This window comes from Micropterus dolomieu, linkage group LG05, assembly GCF_021292245.1.
Source record: "Micropterus dolomieu isolate WLL.071019.BEF.003 ecotype Adirondacks linkage group LG05, ASM2129224v1, whole genome shotgun sequence".
In the NCBI taxonomy this organism is placed as follows: Eukaryota; Metazoa; Chordata; class Actinopteri; order Centrarchiformes; family Centrarchidae; genus Micropterus; species Micropterus dolomieu.
In genome coordinates, this window is record NC_060154.1 from 14372619 (window position 1) to 14395122 (window position 22504).

At 41.4% G+C, this 22504-nt stretch overlaps 2 protein-coding genes across 2 annotated transcripts in view; one reads left to right on the forward strand and one right to left on the reverse strand.

Moving 5' to 3' along the window:
* LOC123971590 (profilin-2-like) overlaps window positions 1-6779 on the forward strand; it is an 8681-nt gene extending 1902 nt beyond the window's left edge. The window contains exons 2-3 of the mRNA XM_046050501.1: window positions 1712-1904; window positions 4893-6779. Coding sequence (XP_045906457.1) covers window positions 1712-1904; window positions 4893-4990 — 291 coding nt within the window. The 3' untranslated portion in view covers window positions 4991-6779. The remainder of the gene's footprint in view (window positions 1-1711; window positions 1905-4892) is intronic.
* A 351-nt stretch (window positions 6780-7130) lies between these two features.
* rnf13 (ring finger protein 13) overlaps window positions 7131-22504 on the reverse strand; it is a 45632-nt gene continuing 30258 nt past the window's right edge. Inside the window, exons 5-10 of the mRNA XM_046050502.1 lie at window positions 18876-18963; window positions 17845-17935; window positions 17095-17200; window positions 16530-16623; window positions 9408-9488; window positions 7131-8589 (exon numbers count right to left, since the gene is read on the reverse strand). Coding sequence (XP_045906458.1) covers window positions 8222-8589; window positions 9408-9488; window positions 16530-16623; window positions 17095-17200; window positions 17845-17935; window positions 18876-18963 — 828 coding nt within the window. The 3' untranslated portion in view covers window positions 7131-8221. The remainder of the gene's footprint in view (window positions 8590-9407; window positions 9489-16529; window positions 16624-17094; window positions 17201-17844; window positions 17936-18875; window positions 18964-22504) is intronic.

A 22504-nucleotide genomic window follows, 5' to 3' on the forward strand; every position in this document is an offset into this window, starting at 1 on the left:
TGCTAACGTTGTCTTGAGGCAGTAGAAATCCTTTTGAGTTTTTTTTTTTTTTTTTTTTTTTTCCCATCCCCCTGGAAGAGTTTCATGTATGCCATGACTGTGCACTTCTGGAGTTGAGGGGCGACGCCTTTTGTTCTGCAGATCGGTTCAAAGAATAAACCCGGTGTAAACGTGTTAATAAATAGTGACAGTAAGGTGAACACTTTTTTTTTTTCCTTTTTTTTTTTTTAAACATACAAGCAAAGTTAGCAGTAGTTGGACCATGTAGCATTTTTCTCAGCATAATGTTTTTTGTTTGTTTGCTGAAGTGGGGCTCTGAGACTTCAGGACTTGCTAGTGATGGTATATTGGAGTCAGCTGTGTCTTTAAACAGACTGGACATCTGTCTGACAACTTAGCATGGAGGGTTTTTTTTTTGGTTTTTTTAACATTAGCAAAGTCTTGGTACGCCTATCGTGACTTTTTTGCTAGTTTGACTAATTTTAAATTTCTTTTTCTTAAGTCATTTTAAAGAAAAGTGATAGCTAGCCTAAGACAACATAACATGCATTTGAGAAGTTTGGACTATTGGTAAATAAAGGGCAATATATCAAACAAAAAAACTAAGAAAATCCTCATCTATTAACCAGCATTATAAGATATAATAAGAATAATAACCTGAGCCCTTAATTGTGAACAGTGCAGCCCAGTGTCTTGATTGGAATTCTTTACAGCAGGATACCCTGGACACCATCTTGGCCAGCTACAGAAGCAGTCCTGTGTTGGGTTTTACACTCAAATATCCCATCCAACTAAAATGTAGTTATCTTCTTTCCTGGATAACATTTGATGTGAGGTTTATGGAAATGAAACCCCCCTTCCCCCATATATTAAACTTCTCACATTTAGCTGCTGCACTAATGTAGAGTGACATAAACAGGTGCAGTGGAACATGCTGTAAGTCCTAGATTACCAAATTTACATGCAGCTTCTATGAGGAGTGAAAGGTTGAAAGAAGGAAAATCCTCAGATACCTAAGGAGGTGATTTCCAATCATAGCATTATGAGTGTCTTCAGATAAAGGGGAACATTATATTTCCTAAAATATATTTGTAGACTTGCACCCCAAAGCCACCCACAATTTCATGACACATTCCATCCATTCAGTGCCAGTTTTTTGAATAAGGTGGTACATAACTTCATGATGTTGAAAAGCCACACTGGACTGCTGCAATTCTGTGTAGGAGTGTGGTGGTGGTGTGAGAACTGGCTTGGTTTACCTGTTGGTGTGGGAAATGGTCAGGTGTGCTATAATTTAGTTTAACTAAAAGACTTAGAACTGCTTTTGATTATCTGTGTCTAAAACCTAGAAAAGCATAAATATCAGTTCTCAGCAGCATAAGATACGTTGACCAAACAAATCCTAAATGGAATAACTTTCAAAAAGTACTTGACGCTCAATAAGAGAACTCAAACTCAGCATTGTAAGTATTTCTTGCGGAGGAAAAATTGTGAGCTAAGAGGGGTGGCAGAGGAATTAACCTGTTTGTTTTGTGTGGTACTTAATCAGTCTTAAAAGGCTTCAGAGTAGTGTTCCACACTATGGAGCAGTAAATGAGAATTATATTTGCCGAACGAAAAACACCCTCTTCCTAAATGAACGGACATTTTACATTAAGATTGGCAGTGATGTGCAACTTCCTGACTTCTTGATTTTGTGTTCCCCCTCCAGCCTGAAGAAATCGACGTGTTAATAGGAAAGGACCGAGAGGGATTCTTCACCAGTGGGATGACCTTAGGCAATAAAAAGTGCTCCGTAATCAGAGACAGCCTCCATATTGACGGCGACTGGACAATGGACATCCGGACAAAGAGTCAAGGAGGAGAGCCAACATACAACGTTTCTGTAGGCAGAGCCGGCAAAGGTGAGCCCCCTTGTTCAGTGTTGTATGTACATTTTAGTAGTGCTACAGTGACACAAATGCTGGCTTTGATAATAGTGCCTTTAGTTTAGCTACATCTATATCGTGTGTGTTTGTGCATGTTGGATAGACCTTGAATGCACCTTTCCTCAATATATGACATACACGGGTGTTAAAAGTCTGTGAATAACAGGATGTTACTCAGCTAAGTGTAATCTGTAGGAATACTTAAGTTAGAATTTTTTAGAGCTGAAGAGAAAGTTCAAGTCAAGAGGTTCACTGGGTCAGGGTAAAGGGATTTCCCTTAAATGACCTCTTCCATGCCAATAGTTGGGTCAATTATAATTGTATTGCATTTAATTTAACTTTGATTTATGTTTTGTTGGCATTAGTCCGACTAAACATCTGGGAGATAAACAAATCACAATGCTTAAAAAAAACTGCATTTGTTGCGGTTTCCCCTCTTTGGTATCAATCTTATATACGTTGTCTCAGATTTTGTTTCCTTGCTCCTGACATATGTATTGCCCCTCTGATTCAGTTCTGTTAGTTCAGATTTCTTAATTTAGCATGTTATTTCTCCTGTTTGTTCTGTGATTAATATTTTAATTTAACTTCATCTATGATAATACTTACAAATACATTACATACTTTGTGTGGAAATTGTATTGCGTAATTAAAGTAGGGGGATAATGCTCAGCCCTAAGCTTCAACCGCAATGAGTTATTCAGTCAAATAGATGTGTCAGTTGGCTTAAACCTCCACAAGCTGGATGCTTGTTGACCAGAACAACAATAAAGATGGCATGTGGTTTGTGCTCTGCACAAGCACTGAAACACACGAGATGTCACAACTCACTCCACAGATCTCTATTTGAAGGCCAATTTTTATTTTGACTTGTATCAAATGTGTTAGATATTAATGTAATATTATGCTGTTTATATGACAAATGTTTGCAATGAATAGCTTTAAAAACACTTTGCTATAAAAACAGTTAAATGTGACATGTTGGAGGTGCCAGCTTTTTACATTTGCCGTGATTTTTCTTTAACCATAGAAAATTGGTACCAATTTAGAAAATTAAGTCCCTGTTGGGGACTTGCCTGAGTTGTGCCAGCTTTCATGTTGCCTGTATGGGCCCCGATGCCCTGTCCACCCCATTTTTCCCAGACACCACTAAAACCTCCAGGTGAGACTGTAACTGGTTCCTACTTTCTACTCACTGGGCTCACTCTTTGGGCCAAGATTTCCTCTTAAAAAAAAAAAAAGAAAAGAAAAAAAAAAAACTCCCAGCATGCATCTTCCTCCTTCCCCCTACCCTCAAAAGTATCTGTTTGCTGCTCACATGCTTCTGGTGTGTTCCTGGTAAAATGTATATTCAGGCACTTCAGGGCTCTTACATGTATTGAGGAGAGGTACCACAAGCATGCTCCTGTATCTGCATGTGTGCTGCATTAGTCAAGGTTGTTAGTATTCAGTAGAGGCTTCACTTTCCTATTCTCTGCTGCTGGCATGGTGTTTATAAAACAAAGAATATATATTCGAAACAAAGACTAGTGTCTTCAAGTGGAGTGCAGTAAATTCAGATGGTATTAGAGCTACTTGTGTTGTGCATAGCCCCGTCATACATTAGTACCACAGGCAAAGAATACGTGGTTGCTTGTCTAACTTAAATTGGGGGGAAAAAAAGCTCATTTGGATTGGAGTAAACTTAAATTTACCTGCCATGCAAGATGCAAATGTTGGTCGGACCAAATACATAGGTATGGATATACTGTCATTTATATTCTGGTCATTGCTATTTGTGCTTTTAGAGCTTTTCAGTATTTTTGTTTGTTTTACAAATCCTCTGTAATGTGGGTCAAACAATTAGAGGTAAGTTGAAACTGAGCTCTCAACATTTGTAACAGCTCTAGTATACATTTTTATATTTACTGAATGGAAGAATTTATTCATACTATAGTGCACTCAGTGCATGATTGCTTTTAGTCACTAAACTAAAAGCAGTAAGATGGATTCAGACATGTTGAACAAGAACTGGCATGCAATATTACTATCTAAACCTGATGTAAAGTTTGTGTAGCACAACCCAGTTAGATTTTCAAATTGTGACTTGGTTTGGCTCCAGTCCAATAGTAATCCTTACTGGGAGGCCAAAGCGCACTCATGTGGAAAATTGGCTCACTCTTACCAGTATTTCAGCATCAAACCTTTCTGCTTCCACTGAGTGGAAGTGGAGTCAACAAACTAAAGCTCTGAGCCTCTGCCTGGTTACTCGGTCATCACAAGGATATAGACTGACGGACAGCTTTGCATGCATCCTTTTACATTTATTCTTGTGCTGTACTCACTCTGTCCTAATTGTAATGTGCGATGTCTTGTTTCGCCACCAGCAGCACTGATAAGAAAATGAACGTTTAGGCTCGACAGCCAGACCAAACCGCTGCTTTTTGTGCCATTGTCCTCCTCTGTAGCTGTCTTGTCTGCCTGCTGCCCTTGGTTCTGTGCTCTTCTCTTTTCACTTGTGATCTTCGTACCTTCTCTAAATGTCCCTTCTCTGTCTCTTTTCTTTCAGTCTTGGTCTTGGTAATGGGCAAAGAAGGGGTCCATGGAGGCGGATTGAATAAGAAGGCATACTCAATGGCAAAATACTTGAGGGATTCAGGGTTTTAGTTTTGATGTAGCTTATGTGGTGTAGTTGAGGGAGAGGAAAAATCATGAAGGGGGGGGGGGGCACACAAAACATCCAAAAAATAAAATAAACCAGACAAAAAAAACAAATTGCTGTCAAGCCCATGTTTCCTGTCCGAACAGTCCGATTAAACAAAATCCCAGGAGTATTTCTAACAAGCGCAGTGTTCAGGCTCTGTACTCAACAATGTAGCCACACATTTAGCAAGGTGGCAAAGTCTATTTTTATTTATTTTTCTTCCAGCCCTGCTATCACCATGTCTGTTCATTTATATTGTTTTTTCCTTCTGTGCACTCCAGCATTGGTTTTTGTCATGGGGAAGGAAGGTGTCCATGGAGGACAGCTCAACAAGAAAGCATTTCAGATGGCTGAGTACCTGAGGAAGTCCGGATACTAAAGCAGCCTGTACCCAGCCACCTAGCAGCTCACCCTTACCGCCCAGTTGCATGTCACACTACAAGTCCTAGTTGGTAGTTACTTTGTTTTTCTTTATTTCTGCCTTCTCTCCCCCATTCGTTATCCCATATTTTGTTGTCATTTGCCCCTAACCCATCCTCTTCACTCAACACACTTGCGCTGTGTAATCTTACCCCCCCTTAACGCACTATAAGTTGATCCATAGCAAAGATGAGCATGTTGCTAACAGGATGTAATGACAAATCTGTACCAAGACCAGCAAAACATTCTGGCCAAACACTCAATGAAGGCTATAGCGTCAATTTAAAGTAGTTTTTTTTCTTTCTTTCTTTTCTCTGTCGTGGTGCCCATTATTTAATCACACACACTCCCCTCCCTGAGCAGCCGATGCCTTTGGAGCAGTAACCAAGCTCGTCATGTCTTCCTCTTTCATTTCCCCCATCATGTCCTGGAGGGCAAACTGTGTGCGTATCTCGGTCCACTGTCTTTTCCCTCTCAACCCCCCCCCCCCCCCCCCCCCCGCCAAATTTTTCAGGTCCTCCCCATCCTGTTTGCTCAAAGCAGGAGACACTACAAAGCTCAGTCATCATCAAACACTACACTCCACCCAACCAGTCCTAACTCTCAAATTCACTGCTCTGTCCTGAATACCTTTATTAAAAAGGGGGGTGGGTGGGGATGCTCGGACCAGCTCAGCTCAGTTGATGACCACGAGCCAGATGTGGCAGCAAGTGTCATCCAGATGCTGGTAGCCTCTCGTCCCGTCATCACAACCTCCCTGACTACAAAAACCCATGGACATTCCACAGTAACAATGGCTCAGGCACTTACTACTGTTTTTTGTTTGCCAGCTCCTGTAAGGTGTTTATTTTTTTTTTTTTTTGTTGTTGTTGGAAAGGCTGCCATTTTTGGACAGTAGATATCCCAGCATATTACCATCTGGAGTGTGTCCAGTTTGAATATTTTTTTTCTTCTTTTATAGGACCAAGTGTAGTCAAAGCTCGGGTGTACAATTGCTCTAAATCATGTGAAGGATGACTGCTAACCTTTTCTGATGAAGGAAACACTAACCAGACAGTAATATTTACCATGGTTTAAAAAAAAAAAAAAAAATAAAAAAATATGAAGCTACAGGGGAGGTTAAGGGTGGGAGTATCTGAAGTAAATTCTCATTTCATTGTTTTTCTTTGTTTAGGAAAAAAACGACTGCATTTGTACAAACCCATGCTGTGTTGACAACTACAAAACTGTGGAATAAATTGCCTTTACTCTGTAGTCAGCTGAGCTCTGGGGTATCACACGGTCTGCCCATGCTCAGCACTGTTAACTGTAATGTCCAGCGGGGGGGGGCACTTTCAAAAGTAGAAATGACACTCGATGGGAGATGTGATTGGTTGGAACAAAGACGCTTATGGTTGTCTTGTCAAAACTGCAGAACCTGTGTATCCTGTGCCATAATAGATCTGTTGCTGTTGTAAGATGGATTTTACCCACTGTCCACTAAGTCATTTCATTGGCACTTTTTAAGCTTCAGCTCCACTGTTTAGGCCTTGTGGGATATGTGTACTCATAAAGAAAAACAAACAAAAAAATGTTTCAAGTCCTGTTTGCTGATTTATGTTCATTTCCTTTTCCTCACCACTTTTTTCTTACATCTGGGATACAGTCTCTTTAATGCATCTGATTTCGTATGCATAAAACCAAGAAATGCCATAAATTGATTTATCACCTTGTTTACAGACAGATCAAATAAATTTATTCCAACCAGATATGTTTGCTGATCTCTTTTTCACACAATACTACCTACTCTGTAAAAGGAGTAGCTCAACATTGTGAGAAGTATGCAGACTAGAAGCACTAGTAGCCCTCGTCTTACATAGAGGTAAAATTGCTGAGTGTAGAAGTCCCATAATTTCCACTTGCTAATGAGCCATGCTAGATGTAAGCAGGCCGGTTCATATCTGATAATCAGGTCATTACACTTCTTGTTAAAACCCCAAATGAACACTGCCGCTTCATCTTACAGCTAAAATCTGAACCTTTAATGCAAGAAGTAAGATTCTTGGCTGTATTACATGTTTTCAGTGGTTACTTACTGAGTAAATTACTGACTCATGAACTTTCTTTGACAAGTGTCATTTTATTGAAGTGAATTCAGATTGAGTACATACATGAGCAGGAAAACACCAAGACTATGACAATCTAAACTGAAAGGCAACAGGTTTCATGAACAAAAAGACAAACAAGCCATGTTATGAAAACAAACTTCAGCATATTTACTCTAAACTGTAATAAAATGAGAAGGTCAGTCAAATGTATATTACAATGCTTATCAACCAATAACTGCACGTTAAATGAAATAATAGGTCTGGAGCAGCCAAAAGAAGTTTAGCACAGGCAGCATGGACAGTTTTCACTCAACTGTCTCCACACTTCCAACCAGCGTAACCCACAGTGTACATGTGTAGCGTCACATGGGAGAGCACTTTTTGCTTTGCAAACTGGTTTGGCTTCAGTTTCTCTTTTAGTGTGAATCGCTGTAACAGACAAACCGTGGCACAAGACAGGAGCACCTAAGCTCCTTCATACATCAGGCTACAAATACATTGGCAAAACCATATTTGCTGTGGCTTTAAATGTTTCTATACTTGCTGAATGTTAATTTTACAAAAAGGATGCTGCATAGCGGTTCAAGGTGTGTCAGTGTAGCATGAACATGTATGTACAACAATGAAACTTTCCCCATCATCTGAAACATGTAGGACCAGATATAATCAAAACGTAAAGATGTAACTTATTGTGATCTATTCTTTTTATATACACAGTACTTTTACTGAACTTTGTGTCAAGTGAGAGCTTGTGTCTGGGCAACTTTTCCCATTCATCTCTATCACCTTTATAACTAAATACATTACAGTATAACAGTCTACTGTACAATCAGTGTCACCAGTCCTGTCAAATTTGAAAGCAGCCCCTAAAGACGTGCTCACTGACTTCCTGTCACACACCTGGAAATCAGGACATCATTTCATAATCATATTAAAAATAAAACTTAAGATTGGAACTTGTAGGGATGATACATTACAATGTCTTGTAAGCAGTGACAGAAGAACTCGGATGATGAATCTGGTTCGTGACCCCAACAAAAGTCTCTGCAGCTGTGCGGGGGGAGGGGGGGGTTAGCGACCAATCACGCCAGACAACAATCAAGTCAAGCTCGAGGGGGGTCGAACTCGTGGCCTTCAGAGCAGGGCTGCTGCATCTGCACCACCACAGTCTCCACGGTGACCTCTTCCTCGCTGTCGCTGCTGTCCAGGTCGTCGTCCTCATACTCGGAAGACTCCTGGTCGTGCTCTGAGCGTGACGCTCCTGACATGGTGCCGAAGGAGTGGGCACTAGTGGAGGCCAGGGAGCGCAGCAGCGGGGTGCTCTCCGACACCTCCTCGTTCTCTTCAGGGCTGCTCTCCCCCTCTGAATCAGAGTCAGAGTCACCCTGTGAGGGGACCACTTTCTGCTTGCACACCGGACACGTCTTCTTAGTTTTGGTCAGCCAGGGGTCCACACACTTACTGTGGTAGGCTGAGGACAAAAAAAAGTGTTTAAAAACAGTCCCTGAAAGGCAGCATCATTTCTTTGCACTTACAGGATATGTTTGGTCATATTTCACATTTTTCTTATTATCAACAAATCCCATGAAAAGACCAATACCAACGATGATTGATCATATCTTCTTTTAACACAGCAAAGGTTAATGTGTGAGAACAGGGCGATATGTTTGCTTTATACTTATATATTTATACTTAAATTTATACAAAAACAATAACTGAAACTATTGTCTGTTTGCAAAAAGACAATGAGAAACTAAAATTACAAAATATACGTCTTTAGTTTTCATCTTTGTCAATTTATTTCATAGAACCTACATTAGCCTAGTATTTTGGGTGGATAAGAAATGTATCTTCCAACTTCTTGGCTGTGCTTGTTTTAGTCAATGCCCCTTTCCTGACATGGCAGCAAAAGTCTGGAGAAAGCGTCCCAAGAGTCCCAAGAGTCCCAAAGACTAAAACTAATAAAAACTAAGAATTAACTTAGAATAAAAGCTCAACTAAACTAGCAAACCCACTTTCAAAACAAATTAAAACTAAACTGAAATTGTAATCAAAAAGTCAAAATCAAATAAAATATAAAGAAATATGCTAAACTATAACGACCTTGGAGTGAGGAGAAAAGTACCTTAGGGCTTTGTAAAACAAAAAGGTTTAAAACCATGAGATGTGGCGCAAAGCATTTATCAGGTTTGTCTGTGCCAACACTAGCTCTTTGAGTTTGGCTCCGTGTATCACGAGTCTGGAGAAAGGTTACTGGGTCATGTACAGTGCAGAAGTGTTCAGACTCACCGTGAGAACAAGGCAGGACTCTGAGTTTGTCACCTTCTTCATATTCGTCCAGGCAGATGGCGCATACATCATAGTTGTCCCCTGGGTCAAAAAGACAGGACATATTCACCCTACTGGCTGCTTTTAACCAAACAAATTTGCAAGAAAAGTGGTTTACTGATTATTTCTAATTGACCAGTGGAAGTGCATGATTGTCAGATACCTTTAAGGCTCTGACATTGCAGACTCAAAACAGCTATAAATTCATACTCTTAGCTGGAAGGAAACTGATAGCTGCTGTTCGTAGGGTTCAGAAATTCTGAGCAGTAACAGTTATTCCAACATTGAATATAATGCCAATCCCAAATTTCCACTTTATTTCATTTGTGTCACATTGTACTGTGTATGTAGAAATGAGAAAGCAAATGATGTTTTGGAAATGGAGTGTGAGTCCATGTTATGAGTCCACACAAGATTCATCATTCATTCATTTTCCTGTTGACGTCAGGTGGGACCATAAAGTGTCAGGCAATTAGTAACTCCGGCTGCCTCAACAAGTCTAATTTCCTTCGATTGTATCAGATTTCCAAATATGCAGTCCTCAGCCTGCAAGGAGAATCACTGCTAAACCCGCCAGCACTGCATTTCCTTATGTTACAGGAGGTACAAAGTCTCTCTGTGCGCTAAAAGCTCAGGAATTTATCAACGCACTCCCTTTCAAATTCCACAGCGTTCTTCTCCTTTTTCCTTCCCTTCCTCTTCCCAGCCCAGGCTGGAAGGAGGGAGGGAGCGGGGCTGTGGGCCGGTGTGTTTATGTAAGCTCTAAATGAGCATGTTTTCCCCCGACTGGGCTCTCTGTGTCCGTGCCAGGGCTGCATGTGACCGTATAAGGATGGGGAGTCACATCGAACAGGGCCCCCCTCCCCCTCCCCTCTCTCAGCATCAACTTAAGGCTTAATTTCAACTCTGCTCCCTCTTCCTCTTCAAACACATCCGTATTTTCCTCTCCTAAACATCTCCCACACGTTCACCCCACCCCCCACCCCCAAAAATCTTTCTTTTACCCAACACTTGTCTTTCTTTTTTTGACATTAGTCTAGAGTAGCAATCTTTTTCCTCTCTTTCTCACTCTCCCAGGCCAGCACTGGACAGTCGGGGTGAGTTAGAGGGAACGTTTGTGCAGGCATGGATCCAGGATACACTCAGGAAATACTGAACTGTGGCACTAACTGAGCTATTCTGAGAGAGAGAAACTGCTCTGGGGAAATAATGAACGCGGTTGGGTGCTGTTTGAAATGTTTCAAAAACAGATACCATTACACACCTTAAAGGATCAATCTTAGAATTTTTTTTTTTTTACAACTTGGGTCTTACTGTCGTAGTTTGGGCCATCATTCCCGAAGGTAACAAATCACTATACTCACCGAGATCTGGAAATGCGGCAACATCACTAAAAAAAATAAATAAAGGGGGCAAGAAACACGAGCACTGGTCAGACGATCAAACAGGTAACTAAAAGGTAATCTGCCCGTACTGTGTTGTAAACACCCATCACAGTTTACTAACCAACGTCCTGGTTCAACTTTGAGTGCACTTGCAGCAAACTTGCACTTTGTTGCGTAAAGCTTTGGGCTCAGGTCAAGTTTAGTTATTTTCAAATGTAATTTATTAGGAAATTTCTAACTTTCTCTGTCAGACCATGTAAATCATCCCTTATGCCATGTGTTGCGAGGAGAAAGAGTGTAGCCAAGGTGTTACATTAGCCTGGCCAGCAAATGATGCAATATATAGCCCTGGGACTCTGGCCCCAGCCCTGGGTTGGGTTCAGGTCACAACTTTGGCAGCACCAATCAACTTCAGTGGGGTCGGATCTTAAAGATGGCGGTATGGGCCGGGTTTGTTTGGCAGCAGACATTGTGGGTCCACTAATAGTTTTAACGTTAAATAAAGTGGTTTAGATAATCTGGCTAATCTGTTGGCTTGTTTACAACCTGGCTGATCATTTGACGCCGTTGTCTAATTAGATTTTGTTGTAGCGATGGTACAATGTTATCGTAACTGATCATGGCCAAAGCTAACAAAAAAGACCAATGTGTAACAAGCGAGCATTATTATTACATCCTCTTGTCTTATAGTACTATATAGTATTAATACAGTCATGTTTTCTATATAGTTATTTCTAACTACATAGATATGGAAAATTTAAATAACGCTGGTATTTCATGTAGGTTTAGTTAGTCTATACTCTAACACTCTGCAAGTAGTCAATCCTCTGCACCAACATCACCAAGATAAATGTGTGCACTTTCAGTGAACCCGCACAACAGTGTGTCTTGACACAATAGTGTTATTTAAGACTAACAGAAGTGTACCAGTTGATTGCAAAACCTAAAAGAAGACTCAAATAAATTCAGGACTCCAGTGAGAAGCACGCAGCGCAGCGTTCTGCAGCAGATCATAATTCAGTCTGGTCCGGTCATCCCTTGTCACAGAACAAATTACACCACTCCTGCTGATCAAAGAGCCTGCTGTGGACATTACCCACTCCTCATTTCTAGACGCTCCTACCAGGGATCAGCTTTGGTGATGTCATTGCTGTGACCTGCACATATCGGCTCAGCTGAGACCCACTTTCATCAAGAGCAGCGTGTGTTAAAAAAGAAAAAGAAAATATTTTCTTACAAGAACTGTCAGGTGGCTAACTGCAATAATAACAAAATCAGATAACAGAATAATTAACATATTGTTTTAGAGAGAATAAAGCAAATATTTTAAATTTGTATAAATTAGAAAAATGTGGAAACAACCTAATAAAACCATTTCTGCCAAAGTGTTTGCAGAGGTGATATAGTAGATGCCTGATGAAGACTGTTATTCCTCTCCCATCGAGTCTAAATATCCTGTGTGCAGTTTTGGGTTTTGAGCCAGCTTCGAAGTTGGGTGGTAAAATATATTTTTCGAGGCCATATAGAAAACTTCCACTTTTTACACGCTGGGAATCCCTTACATTTACGTTTTGGGGCCAGTAGCACATCGTAAACGGACTTGCGAGCCAGTGCAGCTCTTCTCCCCTGTACTTTCCATTAATCAGACAGCCAGCCAGCATGCCTGGCTCTCAGAGGAACCACGCTGTCCTACTGAACTTAAGATGAGCAGAGAACGAGAGTAGCAGAGCGAGAGTGAGCAGGGTGAATGAAGGAGAGGGTGACAGAAAAAGCGAGAGGAAAAAAAAAAAAAAAAAAAAAAAAAAAGAAGCTGCACAGTTCAACACTGCTTGAGCCGACCAGGGCAACTGGCACCGAGGCCAGTGAACTAAGAGACAGAGAGAGCTCCTCTTTTTTGACATCAACATGCCTCACACACCGACGGCTGAGACACTGCAGCTGCTCTGTTCAGTGTGTGTGTGTGTGTGTGTGTGTGTGTGTGTGTGTGTGTGTGTGTGTGTTTGTGTGGGTGTGTGCGCACTCAGCTCCTTGCTTATGGTTTGGAAGCAGACAGCCAAGGGGACTGGTGGAGTGACTCATCATACACAGGGATGGATCAGACTAGAGGTCAGAGGGAGAGCCTCTCCCCCTCGTTTCCTCAGCCAGTTGGAAGTTCAGTGTGTGTGTTTGTGTGTTGTCAGTTTCTGGCTTCAACGTCTGATAGTCGCCGGTTGCTGGCGAAACTCTCCACACAAAAATCACTGTCAAACATCAGGCGTTCAGCCTAAGTGGGGATGACGCAAGGCTCTGCAATAAAACCAGAGCATAAGTCAAGTTAATGACAGAGCGGCACTGTACGCTGACAGGCGTGGCAGCTGGTATTACATAATCCTGTACATTGACACAGATCTTATGTTGAATGCTGCTGCTCACACTGGCATTGTGCGCCAATTACACGGGTACCGTGGTTTTCATTAAGGCATTGTGCACCGTCCATAGAGACCCCCTTTGTGTTGGCTACTATTCATTTCAGCCTTTGCACTCCCCATTTCCATACATGTAAGTCTGACATTATCCAACGCTTAACCATCACCACCTCTACCCCAGATCTATAAAAAAAATGTTGCTGGCCAATTGCAATAATAATAATAATAATAATAAAATATAACCAGCAAATATTAAAAGGTGTAAATTAAAAAAATGCTCAACAACAGCAGCAGCAAGAAATATGTGAAAAAGGATGTGAAAAACCAGCTCATTGAGAGTGAAGTGTTTGCAGAGTTGATAGATGGATGTCTAATTTTGCCAGTCTAAGCTTCTCTGCCAGAGAAGGTAGATGGTGGGCAGATACATGTCTCATCAGCAGAAAGGTATCCTGCCTGCACGATCAGCTGGCTAGCATCTTCCTGAAATGACATCACTCACCCGGAAAAGACATCACACCATGTTCGCATGTATAAACTCTCCTGAGTCACACTAATGCAGTATAGAGGACACATAACAACCACGATAGCCTATAACCTATACTATAACCATCCCACTGTAACCATAATCAATATCATAATCAAGAACTGCAGATTGAAAAAAAATACACGATGATGCCTGGATTTGGGTTTAATGTGTGCCGCCATTTTGGTTGTTGCTGCAGGCAGAAAACTGATATGGACAAAGACGGCAGTGCCTGTGTGGAGCTGAGGTGGGACAATCAAAAACAGTTGACATTAAGCCTTACTATCTTTTGAATGAAACACTAAAGATACACATTAGAAAAAGAAAGTGAAATAATCTTTTCTTACTGATAAAATGTACTGGGTTTCAAGAGACAAGTATGGAGCCACTTCAGTACTGTCCTTGGAGCCAGCATCTAATGGTTACTGTAGGAACTGCAGCTTCAGATGTTTGCATAATGGCTTTAAAATGCAAACGTGTTGATTTAATCCTGAAAACCTTTGCAGGAGACTATTTGCACTTTTAACTGCATTTCCAAAAATAAATAATTAAATAGAAGACAATTGGTGGGGGGATAAAATGTCACACTTTGTGCTCTGTGATCTATTCTGCAGAAAGTTACAATTGCAGCTTTAAAAGCAGCACTAACACAACAGCACAGCGTTCCAGTTTACTACGGCTGCATCTGTTCAAAGCCCCCCAGAGTCCAAGCTCAGCATTATCTGTTGCAGCAGAGGCCAACGGCGCCATTAGGCATCCTTCCCACACACACACACACACACAAACGCACACACGCACGGAACCCCAAGTTGAGGGAAGCTGGCCAAAAACGTCAGGATGGGAATTGGAACAGAAGCAAGTCTTGAGCGTCAGAGTGAATTGTGTGGCACTGAGCTGTCCCAAAGAAATGCTACAGCTAAAAATTCCTCGTGTGTCACAACATGGGGCTCATGAAAAAGACACATTCAGCATGCTGTAAACAAAGACCACTGGTGGTCTGATGAGCTCCTGTAACGGCAGCTTTGTGATTCTAGCTCGTCATTGTTTCTGTATACAGATGTACAGTGAGCCTGTGATATTTTTAGCTTCCGCCAGGCCACGTCAGTCCATGTTTCATACAAAAGAGACAGATGTTGCCAAATTATCTTAAGAATCTCCTATAACACTGTCAGACTCATGATGGACATTTTTGTTTTTTTTTAACGAATCAAAAATCGCTGCAGCACAAACATTTTTATTTCAAACATTCTTCTTCCTTGTCAAAACCCGGTGCCTGCATTACCCATGGTGCAAATCAACTGTTAGGTCAGGGCTGAGGAGTGGGCTCCCTCCGTTCTAACTTTCTCATTTTCAAACAAGTCGTCTTCTGACCCAATTAATTCATCAGACTTCACGCAGCTCCCTTGCAAGGCCTTATACAACGTTTTTTCACATATGCAGTAGAACTCCCACACACCTGTGAATAGATTTGTGAAATCAGCTCACTTCAACCCTTCAAGTGACTGTAAATGACCTTCTGGTATAAACACACACCATCTCCTGTGCAAGCCTTGTACCTCCTAGCAACTTATTTAGGAAAAACCTTATTGATGACTAGTATATCAGCCATTATCCAGTCATTGTTGTTATTTCTCTGACACTACATTGATGAAATGAAAAGAAGCCATTCCTGTTATTCGAGGTCTTACTCTCACCTGGCATAAACACCTGCTAATAAACCCCCTTAGACAAAAGAGGCACTGTCACTCTAGTCTCAGGCCCTCCCATGCTCTAACCAGCACACTCGATTCCTTGCCAAGCTAGCATTGCTCCAGAGTGCAGGGCTTAAAAGGTGATTAGGTAGAGATTTGGAGTCCCCTTCCTGTGTCGCCAAATGCTCTGACTCAGCTGCATTGAGCGCAGACGCCGCCCCGGATGCCGCTTCCTGGACATCTGAACTCCCTGTAGCGGCCAAGGTCGACTGTGGCAGTGCCTGGTGGAAACCCTGAGTCAGGGTGGCCGCTGCCACCAGGGCGCACTAACCACAGAGCCTGATGTGACAAAAACAGCTATAAGAGCAACACACGCTGCTTGTAGCTGGTGTGTTGCACGTGCAGCTGTTGCTGCCAGGCGGGGAGGAGCAGCTCGGCTTATAACCCCCTCAATTAGCAGCTTTGCGATGAGGCTACTTATTATGCACCACCCATAGTCTATAATGCTCCCCAGTGTCCCCCTGCACAGCTGATTGTAGTCAGGGGCTTTCCAGTCTGCAAATACAGCTGCCGGAGGAAATACAGCCGGCGCGAAAAGCCTCTAAATACACAGATGAAGCCAGAGGTGGAACTTTAAAACTATACTTACAAACAAGCAGCACACACTTTACATCTGCTCAACACGTTTGAGATTTAAAAACAAAACAACGTCAGGCATGACTGAGACTGCATTCCAAACCATCAGTCATGTGTCCAGTCTCAACAGAGAGGAGCTCTAATCTGCCACGGAGGGCTTTGCAGAAAAATCAAGTCCATATTAATCCGATTAGCTCCAAGGTGCAAAGCTCCAGGGAGGGATGATGTGTCATAATGAACTGATGACATCTCTCTTCTGGGCCGAATCATGTGAGAAACAGCAGTACAGTAGAGGAGTAAACAGCCTCTCTACAGACTCTAAAGTCAAAGGTTAGAGTCAGGGCAGGCCCTACGTCAACATTTTATTCTCCTTAGAATATATACTGTAAATTACTTTAAGATGTAAATGGCAGAGTCACAGGTCTTTGAGATTGCCTCCATACCTTTCTTGTACTTGTGGATAGGAAGTTTCTTTAGTTGATCTTTACGCAGACGGCTTCTCCGAGCCCTGTGTCGATCCTGGACAAACTTGGTTATCTAGAAACAGCAGGAAAAAAGAAACACGTCAAAATCACTACGCAAAGCACATACGCATGCACACACGTCTTTCTTTTCCAGGTGCTGAGTCCAAAAACCTGTAACTGTGATTTCTGTCACCTGAGCAATTGGAAAAGTGCAATGTTTTTAGCCCAAATTGGATGGCAGTAGTATTACAGTGGCAGGCTTAAGTCTGGTAGCTGACAAAGAGCCAATTTAGACTCAAAATGTTGTACTTCTCCTGATGTAATTAGGTCAAACTTTTAAAAACGAGTGGTATTATAGTGCTGCAAGTCCTCAGGAGGCAAAACTTCTCTAGAATACGAGGTGTCTTCTCCTTTTCTTTTTAATCATCAAGTTTACAGAACTACATTTAAGTAAAACATAATTACCATCTTCCATTAAATAAGCTCAACAGTACAATAATAGAGAACGCTTGTACTTTGAGTTGACGTCTTGAATTTAACCTACCATGAAAACAACAATGAGGATGAGGCAGATTCCCACGATAATAAGGAAGGGGATCAGGTAGTATTCGAGTGGCAGGCTGAAGTCTGGCATGAGGACCACATGTCCCCTGGAAACACAAGCAGAGCCACTGTCAGGTGTTGGCAGGTATTTCAAACACAAAGGCTGTATTACGGCAGCATTTTGTTACGGCTCATCTTTTTGACTGCGACATTGTTAAAGTTAGTGTTAGAAGAAAAAAGGTGAATTAATGGAGTACTTCTTTTTGCACAACTCCCTCTACAGCAGAGATTTCTCCCCCAGTCAAATTTCTAACAGCCAATTTGGTCCACACTGACAAATCTGTGCCAATACCATGTTTGGTGTTCATTCCTCTGCAAAAGACTTGGGAATAACTCTTGTGTATTTGAATGGTGTCTGACAAGCAACACATACGCACAGCAGTGGATAAATGGTACTTTAATGCTGTGCCTCTCTGGGCTCCTCTGACAGGTTGAGACATTTCATTACCACCTCAGCAGCTGTGACAACACATCATAAGACAAACCCTCTGCCTTGATATATTGCAGTGCACGCTGCAGGCAATATAATTCTACACCAATATTTGATTAAACTTGTATGGAAGAGCTGGAAAGCAAAGAATGGCCAGACAGTGGTGAGTGACAAAAGCAACCATCTCTTCAGGATGTCGCACTGAAAGAAGAGTTAGACCTCAATGTTGAGGAGTAAAAAGCTGCTTGTCTTTATACTTACCCCTTGTCATACATGTAGTCTTCTTTCAGAGAGTTGGCAGTCTCCTCGCTCACAAACACAGAGGGAATATCTATCTGCTTCATAACATCCACTAAAAATAGAAACAAAAAAACCACACAGTATTAATGTATCATGTGACGGTTTTTAATTTGCCTGACTCGATTGAAGGACTTCTTGTTATCAGAGAAACAGTTATTCAAATGTCTAGGTTTCATTCTTAAGTCTACCGACCACAAACATTTGGCGATGAGTTTTTGTTTCGTCCGTCTCTAAAAATGTTTAGGTGGGTACAACATGTCGACCACGTCAATCAATTTCAATCTTGACGTCTCTCCTGGAAGGCATTTCCTTCTTATGTTACCCTTGTTTGTTACAATTGAAAAATGACGAGAGGTTATGTGAAGAATGAAACCAGAGAGCTTGAGAGAGATTGGCCAATCACTGCGCGAAGGGGAAGTGCTTGTCGGATTGTCTGTTTTGGAAATGCAGCGCCGCTAATTCTGTAAAAAGTGTAGGGGGAAGGAGGACCGAACGCTTTTTGACCAAACGACAATCACTTCTGGTGAAGCGTACAGACACCTCTATTGCTCTAAAACAATGGGGGAAACCTCTTAACTGGCATTACTAAGGGTATACATTTTATAAAACATATGCTTGTGAGATCTACTCCTCTTAAAAACATTAACCAGGGCAAGAAGCGTTTTTTGAATTTATGACTGTGCTGCACTCCCTCAAGTGAGAATATTAAGTGTGACAAAGAAAACCCCAGACTGTCATTTCCCAAAAGTGGGCTAGAGCAGGGACAATATAGATTCATAGGCAGGGAGTTCTGCAGTGCTGCAAGGCATGATCTCGAAACTTGAAATGGACTTTTAACCATAAAACTGCCCAGCTTTTCCTCAGGCTCGGGGATAAAAAGAAAAACAGAAGGCACATCATCTTGTCAAGAGACACACTTAACTGCTGTGTAAGATGCTAAATGCTAATGAGCTGATGTACACAGAGAAAAGCAGGAGGTGGTGGTAACTTACAATCATTGGACCCCATGCTGATTAAGTCATCAGAGTTCACATTGTGAACGATGGCAGCCTTGTACCCGGCTTTCTGGGCATTGAGGACCTGTGAAGAGACAAAACATTTACGCCCTGATTATCAAATGGATCCCTCCTTTGGTGCTAACACCTGGTGATTACTAGCAGGCTAACATCAGCTGCTACTCTAAGACTAAAAACAGCCCTAAATGAAGTTGGTATGTGAGATAACAGAGGTTTAGTGTCAGATTGTGGAAATCAGATTTGGCCACATTATCTGACAGCAGCATCAAACCACATTAAACGTGACACAGAAATAGAAACCAGTTGTGGTTAGGAGGGAGAGCTCTCTCTGACTCTGCTAGAGGCTTTTCACTGAGCCAAAGAGTTTGCAAGGCACAATCTGTTCACTAGCAAATGTACACTTCCAGTAAAAAAGGATGTTCTCCACTGCTGATATGAACTAATTTATGATCTTAATTTAGCATCTTAAAATAACAGTCTGAGAGGAAGCGCTGAGACCACAGATAAATGTACACTGTGGCTTCACGGTAGCATTCAGCAACATGTTTATGGTCTTTTTCCCAGAAAGTGTTTGCAAGAGAAACAATGTTCGCATTTAACGGCTCGCTCCTCCATGAAAAACAATGACTGCTCTTCTAAGCTGACAGAGCTGTAACTGAAGACCAAAAACAGAAAGCGCTCGATGATAGGAAAGGAAACGGGGGGTAAAAAGAAAGCGGAAGAGCGGGCTAAGGTTGGAAAAGATATATCTATTATAGGAAGGTGACACAAATGCTGAAAGCCTGCACACAGCTTTTGCTCAGGTTAAAAAACACCTCACGTTAATTTACTTTATCTCCGTCCTCTGTTCCTGTTTAATTTTAATTGAAAAATGTTCTTATTCTATATAACAAAGGTCACAGGTACTAATCCCCCACAAAGGCATGAACAAAACACTTGAGGAAGGCCTGCTCACTCACAACAAGCAGTGACTATCTGCTAAGTATAATTAAAGGCACAACCTGTAATCCAAATGCAAACTAAAATAAAAAACAAATGAGAAGCTGCGGTCACCCCCAGATTGATTGACTGACAGGTCCTCTATTACAAGGACGAAACAACACTAGAAAATCACCAATGTTTGTTATTTAAATTCTAATCAACTGACAAACAAACAAATAACTTAAATGCAGTTCAAAACAGTTCAGTTTCTATAATGTATCTGGTCAAAACAAAATCCTTTTTGCATCTATAAAAATTCACAAGGAAGTTTTTTCCTGCAGCGAGATTCATATTTCCATATTTTAAGCTGGAGCATACTTTCTTCTTTTTTGTTTATAGCCTTATAATGACTGGCTAAGATGGTACTCACTCTTCCATTTTGACAAAAAAAAAGTGTAGTATGTGTGTGTTGAATGTGTTGCATAAACATGCCATCATGTCCACACTGACGTTAATCATAGATGTGTCCCCCCCCCCCCACACCTCTTCAGAAAAAAAGTTAAGCCTCTCACTGCTGCATAAAAACAGATGCTAAAGCTTTGACCCAACCTTTTAACGTTTTGTCAGTGTGTGTGTGTGTGTGTGTGTGTGTGTGTGTGTGTGTGTGTGTGTGTGTGTGTGTGTGTCTGCAGCTGTTCTCTTCTAAAAGGCTATTTATTACTCTTTTTATATCTGTCAACACCTATTTATTCAAATTCTCAAAACCCCAGTAGGGTCAAAGCCTGTGTCAAGGCTCAACTGTCCTGGACAAACATAGTCCAGTCTTATTGTCTAACCTGTGGCTCACAGCGCCTGCAACTTAAATGCTCAAAATGGGTTTTCTCTCAGCCGGAAGGCCAGGTAACTGTGTTATAAATGTGATTGTGACATAAATATGATGAGACAGCAAGCCGTACCCGAAATAACAAGCTGGACAAGTTCTTGGTGTCCAAATGTATCTTATTTAGTGTATGTACGGCTGTTAAAATGACTTCAATCTTGTAATATTAGGTATTCATAGGTGACATAAAAGGCAGAAATCCAAAGACAAGCGTCCAAAAACCCTGAAATCTTGTAAAACCTGTGTTATTTTGTGAATGTGGATCAACTGATAAAATAAAGAGTCAAGGGCTCCAGTGAATGTTTCCTTTGAAATTGAGGGGGGAAACACTTGCACAGTTATTTGTCTTACATATAAATAATAGGAAAGAAGGCAGCGATCCTCCAGAACCAACGACAATACTTCTAGCACTGCTAGAGGAAACCATATTCTTCCTAATTAAAGACAAAAATGAACCCTATTGTATAGGTTTAATGGATTTGGTTTGTTATAGCATCCAGAGAACAAAGTTTTGACACAACATAGCCGAGTAACGAAAAAGCAGCCCCAAAACTTTAACATTGAGCATCCTTACATTTCTGGTGTATTAAACAGCCAGAGCTAAAGCACATTAGCCTGATAATCAGACCGAACTGTTTTACTTCATTATTCATTCTCACACTGTGTTCACATAGCCAATTTTCAGGAGAGGTACCCAAACCAATCAGTGGGGCTGAACAACGAACTGAAACTTTATTGAAATTGCAATATGGCCTACTGCAATTTTCTAATCGCAGGAGGCGCTACCAATCAGTAGATATTAACAAGCCAACTGACGACCTTTTTCTAATTCACTGAAAGTCTAAAATGTGGACAGGTTTCAGATGTCTATAGCCAGGCTAACACAACATGTAATGTTGTCTAGACATATCTTGTGCAGCTACAATTTCCTTTAATCAACAGTAAACATCGCATTTGGGAATCAGTTCCAGAGATTCAGAGAGCAAAGGCTTCTTTTTGTCACCATTTCTGTAAAATGCATAAATGCTAAAACAGAAGCAGGGACAGCCTGAAGTATCATGGATATACTAAAAAGACTAACGCAAGATTCATAGTTTTCAACAAAGGTAGAGACGTTTGAGTGATTTTCGTCCTTAAAACCACTGCTACCTGAAGCCACTGATGTTTATTATTAGTCTCAGCATGTGCCACCCTCCAGTGGTAAATTAGCACCTGATTAAAAACCAGACGGTGAGAGTGAGACCATGATGTGAGGCAGTGCAGGAGAAAAAGTTGAGCTTGGGTCACACTAGTCATCTGCTTTGTCAAATAATAAGAGCCTGAGCAATCAGGGGTTGTATGAGTGCTGTGTGATAGCCCTGCAGCTCGGCCAGGCCTCTTTATACAAGCAAGGAAATCCATTTAGACGTGTGAGGGTTGAACAGTGTGTGTTTATGTGTGTGTGCGCGTGGTGCGGCCTGCATGGATGCTAACACAGAACAGCACTGTCTTTTGTCTGTTCCTTGTCATTGTAATTTTATGCACAGGCATACGTGAAGCAGAGTGTATGGCAGCCGCAGCATTGTGATCCCATGTGTTGGCTTGTGAGGGTGTATTGTGTGGAGGTATCAATGGCTACTGTGTGCGTCTAGAGGCAGATACGTGAAACACACACACAAAATATTGTGTCTGGATATGTGTGTGTGTGTGTGTGTGTGTCTGTCTGTCTGTCTGTTTAGAGGAAGGATCTAGGTAGAGGGAGAGTTCTGGCTGTGATTATAAGACATCACTGATATGGCATTTGTCTTTCGTTTTGACTTTTTAT